Consider the following 12,587-nt stretch of genomic DNA (forward strand, 5'->3'; position numbering starts at 1 on the left):
CCACCGACCTTCTGATTGTCAAGTCCTAGGCTCTGTGGTTTAACCCACAGCGCCACCCATGTCCCGGTTGCTTTCCTACACATCCCTAAATTGTTTGAGCTCAGAATATCTGAAAGACAGCTTCCCTTCATATGAAACTGCCCTTAAGTTATGATAATCTTCCCAGGAACCTCAGGCTGTGGGGCTGTGGGTGCAGCCCTCCAAATCTTTCCATTTGATCTTCAGCCACACTTATCACTGGCCCTGCTATGCATAGTGCTGGAGGGGTTTTCCCTGGATGAAATGTGCCTTTGAACTGATGGGGCCACTTGCTTCTCCTTACAGAGCACAGAGAAGGGTGTGTGAGTGTGTGTAGAAACTAACCTGCTGCACCATGGTAAAATTAGCACGTGTTGCTCTGTCCACTTTTGCTTCTGGTCCCACCCAGAAGGGAATGCCACCCTTGGCTGAAAAAGGTTCCCCACTCCTTATATATGCTAATACTCCTAACAGATTTGTATTGTTTGTAAGTAATAGCCTTTGTACAAAATAAATGGCCAGTGGTTTCTGCACATGGACTTGATTGTCGGGCGGGGTGGCGTGGGGTGGGGAGAGACTGAAATGCAATGTGGGATAATGCAACAATGACTGCTAGCCATGATGGCCACTTTCTCCCACGTTCAGTGTGTCTGAATACCAGTTGCAGAGAATCGCAGGTGGGCAGAGAGCTGTTGCTCTCATGTCTTGCTTGTGAGCACCTAGTTGGTCACTGTGAGCAAATGATGCTGGATAAGATGGGCCATTGGCCTGATCCAGCTGCAGGGCTCTTTTTATGTTTTTATGAGAATGAGCATTCCGCTCATTTTATTGCACCTCTTGCTTGTGACTCTCTAGTCCAAGGATGGAGAACTTGTGGCCCTCTAGACTCCAATTCCCATCAGCCAACAGCCCACATGGTTAGTGGTCAAGGATTATGGAAGTTGTAGTCCAGCAAGATCTGGAAGCCCATCCCCCATATCTGCCCGTGTCTTTTTTCTATCCGTCTCTGCATGCCACACACAATCTGTTGCACCCTTGAATATCTCATGCTGTGCTCTGCTTTGCTTTGGTTTCTTCTCTGAAGATGATTGACTTGGGCCTGATACTTCATTCTGGTGCCTATTTTCGTGACCTCTGGAACATCCTGGATTTTATTGTGGTCAGTGGGGCTCTGGTGGCTTTCGCCTTTTCGTAAGTAGTTTTCGCTTATGGACTTTGTGGGTTTACTGGATCAAGAAGCAGGGTGACACTGAACTCAAAATGTCAATGGGTGTGACACCTTATTTTTGGGGGTGGTTGAGTTAAGCAATTCTCATTTCAGTTGGGTGACCCCAAACATGCAGACTCTGGAGTCATGGATTGCCTCCAATTAAGTTTTACTCAGGGAATTAAAACAGCTTTTAGCCCCCTTAACAAGCCACAGTTCCCAGGATTCTTTGGGGGAAGCCATGGCTGTTTAAAGTGGTATGATACTGCTTTTAATAAATAGTGCAGATGGAGCCTTAGTTATGCTCATTAATTTCGATGAACCTACTCTGAGTGGGACTATAGTCTCAATGTATTTATTTATTTTATTAGATTTCTTGCCCACCATAAATTTCCAGGGTGTGCTACAACCATATAATATATAATTATAAAAAGTGATAAACCCATTACAATTATAAGACATATAAAGCCATATGGAACAGAACACAAAATTCAACTAAAGAGGTGGGTCCTACAATGCAAAATACTTTACCTGTCAAATTGTGGGGTGGGTTGGGTTAAAGAAGTGCAACTTAAGCATCCAGTGGAAGCTGTACAGTGAAGATGCTAGATGCACCTCTGTGGAGGGGGAGTTACACAATTTAGGGACCCTGCCCTGGAACTCCATTCCTTGCACTCTGAGGGTGATGGAACTACCAAGAAACTCTACAGATCTTAGCACCTGAGGAGGTCATTAGGGATGGAGATGGTCTTTCAGATATATTTCCCCCCTCCTTTGCATAGTTTTATGGGTTCGCAAAGGGTGAGGTGGATTTTGTGGCCACTTCATGCATGGCCAAGAAGGGGGCAGGAAATGATAGACTATATGGGACTGGCAGAAATGACCGGCAGAATCCGAGACCAGGGAAAAGAGACGGTGGAAGAAGATTGGAAGAAATTTAAGAACTATCTTAAGAAATATTGCAAAATTAATGAATGTTAGAATGATGCTGATTTAGAATTTAAGTGGATTACAGCTGTAAGGATTAAGTTAAAAGAAAAGAAAGGTTAAAAATTAGATAAATTTAAGGGTGAGGATTTGCTGAATTAAAATTGGAATTGGAATGCAGAAAGGGGAGGTATGAGGTCGGAGAAGTAAGTTATAAGAAAATAAGGGTTTGAAATTATACTTGTTCTTTTTTGTGTTTGTTTGTATTGTTGTGTTTGTCTGTATAATTTGTGAAATTATAATAAATATCTTATTAAAAAAAAGAAGGGGGCAGGAAAGACAGTGGGTCTGCATAATATCTGCATATGTATATTTAAAGGCTGTTAGGTGGCACAGTTTACAGTCAGAGCGATTGCTATTACAGCATTGGGTTGTCTTAAAACTTAAGACTTTCATAAACAGTCTTGGCAAATGTACCTGAAAATATTCTAAACATCAAATATGAAGTAGTCCACCAAAAACAATGTCATATAGCCATGGAGGTGGGAGGGATATATGTTAAAATTATTCCATGCTATACCAGGGCCATCCTTAGCATATGCATCACCAGGGCGCAAAGATCCTCCCAGCGCCCCCAAATTTAGTTCAGCCCCCAAATTAACTTTAGCATTTGTCGTAAAATGAAGAAAAAATGCAGCTCACGGAATTCATAGTGTGTGTGTGTTCTGGGCATGTTTTTGTGGAAATGGAAAACTAAAATCGCTTGCTGAAATGCATGTGTAGTAGAGCCCTAAGTACTAAGTAGTTAGTCAAAGAAAATGCCGACAAATAGCGAAAATAAACATTATTTTTTAAACGATTTCTCTAAACGAATTTGAACTGCAAGTGATGAAATTAAAACGCAATTTGCAATGTTTCACTTGGGGTCAGCGGCACCTTTGACATGACTGATCTCGCATGGCTTGCATGCAGCCAGCAGGCAGCTCAATACAATATGTAACATAATATTTTGTAAGAGTTAATTTTGCGTGCACGGAGCCGTTGAGAATGACATGCCGTCGTTGACTCGTCTGACAAGCGCTGCCGTTGTGAATGACAAGCGCGTCTTTGGTAAATGAGCGGACAAAGTTGAAAGTCCTTTAGTGAAACAGTTCACCCCATGTGCAAATTAATTGAAACAAACAATGAATTAAAAGTTTATTGTACAAAACTTACATAAACGTACATTAGTAACAGATGCGACCTCCGCTATTTTTAAGCAGCATTTGAACACAGTTTGGCATGGAATCTATTAGTTTCGAACAGTCACTGTTGATTTTCAGAAGCTGATTCAGGCGCTGATTACCACACTTGAATCAGTGCCTGAATGAGCTTCTGTGTAGTCATACAGCACAGAGGCGACTTTTGCATATAGCCCACAAATTCTCAATGGGATTTACGTCCGGGGAATTCCCTGGCCAATCAAGTACCTGTATTTGCTGCTCTGTCATGAATTTCTTTTGATGTGTGACAGGGGCCTAGGTTCTGCTGCAATATCTTAGTACCATCAGGATACCTCTTTTCCGGCTTTGGAATAACTCTGTTTCATAGAACCTCAATATATTGTGGTGAACGCATCATTCCTTCTATTGGCTGCAGGCTTCCAACACCTTAATGATCAACTGACTTTTCATGTTTGTTCTGAGTACAGGATTATGAGCAAGATAGAAAATGTGATTTGTTTCAATTAATTTGTGCAAGGATGTAGGTATACATTTCGGTGATACCTATATATATGTGTGTTTGTTTTTCTAGCTTGATCAAAATTATTTATTATTTCAGAACAGGTAGATAGTTAAGAGCTTAGGTGGCTTCAGCAGTGGGCGCCTGGCACCACCCAGAATTCAGTGCCCAGGTGCCCTGCACCCCTTGCATCCCAGGGTAAAGATGGCCCTGCGGGTTACCCTTACAAACTGGAAGTGTTGTGATATAAGTTGGGGCCCTTCCTGGTGTCCTTTTTATTGTGCATTCAGGATGATATGGGGCATTTGATTGGGGGTCCCACTTTCAATACTCTTTGTGCCCACAAATATACTACTTTGTTTCCAAACGGTGGACAAATATACTACTTTGTTTCCAAACGGTGCATAGCCTGTCACATCCTGCTAAAACTTTTAATATCAGAAATGTTCCCAGGGGTCAGGTGGGGAGCATTATCTTGCTTTCATTGTGCAATAGTGCAAGAGTGTCCCTCCAGACGTCTGTAGTGTGGTGACATTGGGTTAGCACTGGCAAGGCTGATTCTGTTCCTCGATCACTCTCAACCTACCGTATTTTTCGCTCTATAACACGCACCCGACCATAACACACACGTAGTTTTTAGAGGAGGAAAATCCGTAGGCATTCCCTCCATAACACGCACAGACATTTCCCCTTACTTTTTAGGAGGAAAAAAGTGAGTGTTATGGTGCAAAAAATACGGTACTTTGCTCAGCAAGGCACTTCCATTGCTCTGCATAGTAGGGGTGCCATATTTCATAAAGTGAAAACCAGGACACCCCAAAATCGTTGAGCTTTTCGGAAGTTCCCCCTGGACATCAATTCCGCCTTTGATGGGAGGGGAAGAGGTCCAAATGTTCAAAAGAACCTTTTTATTTATGTGTTTTGAAATGGTTAAAGTTTATAATGTATAAATTTATGTAAAACTAATTAAAAGATTATTATTATTATTTTTTAAATCACCTTTCAAATCGCGGTAATGTCCGGACATATGGCAGCCCTAGCATATAGGCACTACCATTGAATAGCTGCTTGTAACTCTACAGGGGAGGAACGTGGATCCCTTCTAATTCTCTCCCCCTCAAAAATATATATGAATAAATCAAATTTAAAGGGGCCCAACACACACACAAAACAAGACAAGACCCTGGAGCTGTTCGTCTGCAATTTGGCGGGTTTCTTACCCAAGCATACGTGTCTCCTGCCTGCTATTTTCATATCAGTTGCCCACAAAACACTAGTAAAGAAGGTAATAGTTCCTTGAACTCCATGACTCTGTAAATGCTGCCCTTTAGTGTGTGTGTAGGGAATGTGGCTATCCTTCCGAATTTCAACTTCTGCTAGCCTCATCCAGCATGGGGTGGGATTTATGTATATCTGTATTTATTTATTAAAATATTTATATCCCACTTTTCTTCCAAGGAACTCAGGGTGCCCTCCATGTTTCCCCCTGTCCTTATTTTATTCTCACACTAACCCTGTGAGGTAGATTACATTGAGAGATTATGCCTGGCCTTAGGTGAGTTTCATGTGTGAAGGGGGATTTGAACCTTGGTTTCCCAAGTCTTAGTCTGACACTCAGATCACTTCACCATACTGGCTCTGAATGATGACACGAGTTGTGATCAGACATGCTGGGTGCTCCAGTCTTAGTGTGACATGCTCTCGATATATATATATACCTTCCTCTCTTCTCCTCCCACAACGCCGAGAGGAGGACTTCAGAAGCTTCCAGTTTTAGTTAACCACAGTGTCTCGTTTCCATCAAACCAGAGATCATGGTTCATGCTAACCATGGTTCATTTAAACAAGCCAGCTTCATGACCCATGGTTTGTGATGAAACAAACCACTCTTAGTGTTTGGGCAAAATGGAGTGCTGTGGTTCAGTGAAATAAAAAGAAAAGATTCCAAAGTTTTCCTCTCTGCCATGCAGGAGGAAGAGAGGGGAGGTACCTGGCAGCTTGTAAATTTAATTATTTACAATAGGCCAAATATCGAATGTTTTGTTCTTGCAAAGTGTTACACAACTCCTGCTTCCTATCTCATAGCTGGAACGGCAGCTGAAGAAAAGAAGCATATTAACCTGACTCAAGTAGAGGCTGCTTGAGTCAGGGCAAAAGCCAGCCTCAGTCTGCTTTCTTATTTATAAGTGGTCGAGGGGGTGGTAGTGCTTGTCTGTTTCTCCCTCCTCCTCTTTAGTCTCACTCTTGCCTTTGTCAGAATCAAGAGCAGTCAAGGATGCTCGCCTCTATCTTTCCCCATCCCACTCCATTCTGTGTTTGTGTCTTAATAGATCAATGACAGATACTTGCTGTTCAAGTGCACTGCATTCTGTTTTCTCCAGTCTGGGCCGCAAGAAAACACTTTTGTGGTATTTGTGATTATACTGCTACTAGTAATATTGTAGCAATGTTCTCCTGTTTAGTAATATACTTTCGACGCTGTAGAGCTTTCAGAGTAAAGATTTTCCAAATGCTGATCAATATTTCATCCGCAATGGTGAAAATGGAGGAGAAGGTTATCTTGACATTCTGTTAACAGCATCAAATTGAGCAACCTTACCATACAAATCAATGCCTTTTGCTGGGAAGAAAGCCCAATGATGTTCAGTGGTGTTTACCATTAAATCTGCAGGTGTTGGGGACCCATTCTGGATGGGAACCTCATCATGGAAAGTTTGGGCCTTTGTCTCCTGCTGTGGTCCTGATCTGTATTGGGATGGGGGAGGGCATGCCTGTTGTTTACATTGGGTTAAAGTTCCCACTGAAGGGAATAGATTTTATCTCCCAGAAATGCAAATAGGTATAGAACCCCCAATAGGGACTGGGACCCCAACACAGAGGGGACTTTTGTCCTTCCTGCTACCATTTACCAGATGCCTGATTCATATCAGGTTCTTATGATGGCAGTTTCCATTTTGAAAGCTGTTCGTGCAATAGCTTAACTGCATACACGACATAACGTCTAGGTTGGTCCCAAGACTCCAGGTCTGCCTGTTTGCATTTATAATTCTATTTTGGAAAGGAAATTACTTCTCCATTTTCAAGTGTCTGTATCCCAGAAATCATGCTTTCTTCTCTGATGGCTTTTTACACACAGGTCCAACTTACCAAATGTAATGCAATTCCTGGAAACTGTTCCTTAGGCGAATGTTCACATAACAAATTCCTGATTTCAGTTGATTCCTATGGGAACTTAATCTGATCCAGGATTTGTCCGATCTCTCCACCCCATCTCTCCATGGTTTCTTCCTGAAATGGCTGGAGCCAACCAGCAAAAGAGAGACAAAGGAAAAACTGATTTGTCCCATCTCTCCTGCTCTCTAATTTTCCCCATCTTGCTTTCTCCCTCTCTCCCTGCATGGTTTTTGCCCCAAAATGGCTGCCACTGACCAGGAAAGCGCAAAAAAGTAATGAACTGGGCAGATCCCAGCTGCTCAGATATCTGAATCTATGGAGTATAGCGAGCTTTGGGCATAATTATCTACCTTCATATAAGTGCATTGCAAGCAGGCAGCTAGTGGAACGTGTGTGTATGTGCGAAGGTGGGTGGAGCTGATTTCCTAACTAAGGGTGGAGGAGATATTCAGTGCAGTTCACATTTCAAGACGAGCCTACCTAATTCAGACTTCTCATATGAATCAAAACATAGCCCCTCTTCAACATGCACACTTCTCTGAATTTAGTGTTTGAAAATGCTCATGCCAGGGTAAAGTTTGCATAGCAATGTATTAGTGGAAAATGCATGATAATAGGGTTCACATGGGGAATCCTTGACCTGCTTTATGTTGCTGAACTACACCCTCCCATTATCCCTGGCCATTGGTTGTGCTTGCTAGGGCTGATGGGAATTGTAGTCCTGCAACATCTGGAGGGCTGGAGGTTCTGCACCCTTGTAATAGGGGCAATTGCTTGTATAACTGCGTATATCTTAAAAAGGCACTTGTGAAAAGGTATCCTTCAAAAGAAATGCATACTAAAATGGTGGTGAATTTTCATGAGGACTTAAAAAAGAAAAGCGAACTTATGTGGAACTAAAATTATGATTAGAAAATTAGAAAAATAAGAAACTTGACAAAAATTGATGTTAACAGTGAAAACCAAAACTGCCTCACTCTCATATAGTTTATCCTTTGCCTGCTGTTCCGTGGCTTGAACCAGAAGTGATGAGCTGCAATTGATGGACGAGGAAATGAGAGGAGAGGCTAACTCCAGTGGGATACCGGCTAACATAAAACCTACAATCAGTGCATAGTATTATTATTGCTGACATTTTGTTTAACCCAACCTTCCTCAAAGGTGCTCAAGGTAGTGTATGTGGTTGGGGAAATCTCCCCTTTAGCTGCAAAGCAACCTTGTGAGGTAAGTTAGGCTGCGAAAAAACGATTGGCTCAAAATCACCTGATAAATTTCACAGCCTGAAGAGACATTTGCATCTGGGGCTCCTCAGCCCAAGTCCAACCTGGGGCCTGTCAGTTCTTGTTGGACACAAACTCCCATCTACCCCAGTCAGTATGGCCCATGGTCAGAGCGGATGGGAAGTCAGGAGTAATGGGAGCTGGATGATCTGGAAGGCCACTTTGACTGAAAAGGACTTTCCATCCATGCCACTAAACTGAAAATATGTCTTTGGCCACCTATGCAAGCACATGGTTGTTTCACTTTCCCGTTTGCTTTGTGAAAATGGAGAGGGTGGAGGTCCGATTTCCTTGGTGTTACCTTCTGTGTCATTGCTTTGGAGTTGTTGCATAGATGTGTGTTTCTTCCCCACCACTGACACTCTGCTCTTTCTTTCTCTTCTTCTCGCTGGGATCTTCTCTGTAGGAGTTTCATGGGGTAATGCATTACTGTTGTCCCTTGCCAGCTTGTTGATTGCCTGCACATTCACACAGCCACACCCTCCTGGCAATCTGTGTCATGCTGATTCCATCACTGCCTGTCATTTTTCTCAGTATCTGGTGACATTGCCTTTCCTCAGCTAATGGGCTCATGTTTTGCCCATGTTAGCTTTCAGCTGGGTTTATGCTATTGCAGCCATGCCCTCTGTGCTGCCCCGGAGCTTAGCTGTTCTGGGAGCCGTCCACTTCAATGACTGCAGTGCCTTTAAAATCAAGCCTAGAATTGCAACAGGACCAAAATTGGATTGTTAATTGGGCCTGGACATTATGCCAGTTGTATTATGCAAATGCTATACTTGCCACAATGGCTCCCAGGATCTTTCCCAGTGCTAGCTTTAACCTACAAATCAACCTGAAGAGTTGGCTTTAATCTTTGGAGTCATAAAAAACTTATCTGAAAGATGACACCCCCCCCCCGAAGGCTCTCTTTAGAGGCTGTGATCCAGGTGTCCTAAGTGATCCTAAAGAAGTGAGGTACATGGTCACCAAGCCTAGAGTTCTTCAGATAATGGCTCCTTTGCTGTTGTTATTAACAGTACTGCTATTTAATTTGTACACCACTTAATGTCAAAATAGGCTTCTAAGCAGTTCACAGGTAGACTCAAGCATTAAAATCCATTAAAATCCAAACATTCATAAAACATACAATACAGCAATCTCATCAACGCAATATGGAAGTCAAAAGAGGAGACTCAGGTAAAGAGAGGGAAGGTACATCATCCCCAGAGAGCCTTACCTGCCACCTGATTTGTGCAGTTTATTTTTTAGCATAAGGTAGAGACCTTCCTATTCACCAAGGTTTTTTTTAGCTATGATTTTAATGTGGGTCATTTTATCTTGCCTCCCTCCATTGGAACAAAAGAGGTTTTGCATATGAGGTTTTGTATAGGTATGTGTATTATAAGTTGCTACAGATAAGTCTGTTTTCTATTTAACTCCTGGGTATGGATATCCCTAGACAAGGTGTGGGGGACCTTTGGCCCTCCAGATGTTGCTCAGCTATGACACCCATCAGCCCCACTAAAGGCCAGTTATGGTGGGAGTTGGGGTTCAGGAACATCTGAAGAACCAGAGATGTCCCACACCTGCCCTGGATGAAATTGCCTCCTTTTAAGAGGCCAAACTACTTGGTCTCCTCTGTCTGTCTGGAGAATGAATTGACTGTACGTCATCAAAAAATGACAACAAGCAAACTGGCTTTTTGCCAGTTAATAAATTCACTCTAGCCATAGTAAGACTTAGCTGCAGCTGAAGACTACCTTCAGACTGGAGATTCTGGTGGGAGAGATTCTATTCAGTTTGCATTTAAACCCCAAACTACCTAATCCACAATTTACAGAACGATACACAAAATGAATCAGCCAGCCTTCAAAATAAGAACTTTGCAAAACTTTGCAGTGCAGATCTCTAGCTAGGTAAAGTGTGCAAAAATGCACATAACAGGGTAAAGTGTGCATATGAAGTGCAAAAATGCACTATATCAGGAGAAACTGCTTTGTAAAAACATGCATATTAGGAAGAATTGCATACAGAAGTGTATATATTTAGATAAATGCTCACTAAAATACTGATGAATTTTCTGAACGACTTAAAAAAAATTGCATACATGTTGAAACTTGGAGAAATGACCCAGATTCGAAAAATGTGAAACTGAGAGAAACCAAACTTGACAGAGCCTCCCATTCTTACCTCCACTGCTTCTTAACAAAGAGCCCTTCTGAATGACTTCATTTACTTTTCCCAAGCAGATTGACCTGTCTCACTACTTTAATATAGGAGTGGGGGACCTTTTTCCTCCCATTCCAGATGCTGATATGGAGGCAAAGAGACCCTTGCCTTAAAAATGAACTTTGCACGCTTGAGAAGAAAGAAATGCCACCAACCTCTGTTGGCTATAACTCCACCATTACCACCACCACCACCTCTCCAAACCCACACATGTGCATGAACAGTTCAGAGGTTACCACTGCTTATCACTACAGGCATGTAATATGTGTGCATATATTACATGGCTTGGCATGGTTTGAGTGGCATGCCGTCTTAAGAGGAAACTAGGCAGGGCCCATGAGATGGAAAAGCAAGCAAACCAATGGAGTCTTTCGGACTGAGGGACATGTGTCTTCTTTGGTTCACCATCATGATCTTCTTTCTCTCTCTGTTTGCCTAGAGCAGGGATAAGACACTTATGAGCCTTCATGTGTTGTTGGACCAACTCTTGCTAGTCTTAACCAGCATGGTCAATAAATAGGAATAATGGAGTCCCAGAACATCTAGGTGGCCACAGGCTCCCTAGTCTAGGGAGGCGTTTCCTTGTGATGCATCCTTCAGGCTAGCTGTATGTCACCAAAAGGTTTCCCCTGTGAGGGGTAATATATTTATAGCAGTGGGTGAGGAACCTCCAGCCTGTGAGCTGGATTTGGCCTGCAAGGCTGTTTTCCAAAGACCCTGCCCATCTGTCGTACACCTGTCATGTAGAAACATGGCTGGACTGGGTGCTTACAACGCTGATCCCTGGAGAAAGCAAGACTGAACCCCTGATATATCAGATGATGCATGTGGAGTTCAGTCCTCCTTGGTCACAATCTCCCCACAATCTCTCCTCATTGCCAGGTGGGCAAGACCACCCGCCTGGGAATCACCTGCCATCATTATGCCAGTTGACTGACAGGTGGGTGGTCCTTGCCCACCTACCAAAGTTGTCCCAGGGGGTGGGGGAGATGAAGATCTGGCACACTGGGCCAAAAAGATTCCCCACCCCAATTGAAAGGGAAAGGTTAGATCTGATTCCACCGCCACCCTCCTTCCATTAAGAATCTTAGGCAGTGGTGCAGATGGGTAATTTTAGACTCAGGGTTTAATGGTCCTACACCTCCACCACTCTACAGATGGTAATGTATGTAACTTAACAATGCAAACTGCTGAGTTTGTGTACCTTCCTGCTCATCCTGCTGATGGTGGCCATGGGCGTCTGCCCTGAAGTCCTGCTCTGATGGTGACACGGATAACAACTCTGCTGACTCCCTCCCTTTGAAAATAGATTTTCCTCCTCCCCTACATTTTGTGAAAGGGTCTTCATCAAATGCCTGGGCATGGTTGGCAAACGTAGGCTGTTACACATTTTAATAGCCTGGAGTATGAGAGAGTGGGCATAAATAGGGGAATTTTTAATCTCAGCAAACATCTCAATATAAGAGGTATGCTTCTTAAAGTGATTTGGTTCATTGGATTAATTTTAATAAAATAAAATTTAATCTCAAATTATTTTTAGGTACTTATTGCCTAAGTACTTGTCAATCATCCCAGTGCCTTTGCATTCATTGGCTGAAAGATTAGGAGGCGGGAGCAACTGGGTGGAATGTCTGGTTGCATGTATTTCCTTGGAGTTTCTGTATAGTGGGGACTTTCTGGGGTGGGGGTAATGAAAAAAGCTGAAAATTCAAATATAAGGCTGGAATATACTGGGGGCAGTTGAGTTGGGGCAGAAGTCCCCAGCAGGAGTTCCCATAACCATATCTTCATATGTTGTGCCCTCTGTTTCTTGTTCAACCTTGCAGAAAAGAAAATTTACCTGCATTTTGCTATGTTGTTATGCCACACCAAAAGAGATTGAGCCAAGTTCAGGGGGGAGGGGAGGGTTTAGTCTGCAATCTAACCCCACTTGCCTGCAGGTAAGTCCCATTGGATTCAACAGGACTTATGCCTGAGTAGACACAGCTAGGATTGCACTGTTGGGCTGAAAACCCCACTTACACACAAATAAGCCCCATTGAATACAGTAG

At 42.9% G+C, this 12,587-nt stretch overlaps 1 protein-coding gene across 11 annotated transcripts in view; it reads left to right on the plus strand.

Moving 5' to 3' along the window:
- Positions 1-12,587, plus strand: part of CACNA1B (calcium voltage-gated channel subunit alpha1 B) — a 325,506-nt gene that overhangs the window by 247,746 nt on the left and 65,173 nt on the right. For all 11 annotated transcript variants that reach the window (XM_083485649.1, XM_083485651.1, XM_083485652.1 and 8 more), the window contains one exon: positions 1,103-1,209. In XM_083485649.1, coding sequence (XP_083341775.1) covers positions 1,103-1,209 — 107 coding nt within the window. The remainder of the gene's footprint in view (positions 1-1,102; positions 1,210-12,587) is intronic.

Source organism: Podarcis liolepis (assembly GCF_965112155.1).
Source record: "Podarcis liolepis genome assembly, chromosome: Z".
In the NCBI taxonomy this organism is placed as follows: Eukaryota; Metazoa; Chordata; class Lepidosauria; order Squamata; family Lacertidae; genus Podarcis; species Podarcis liolepis.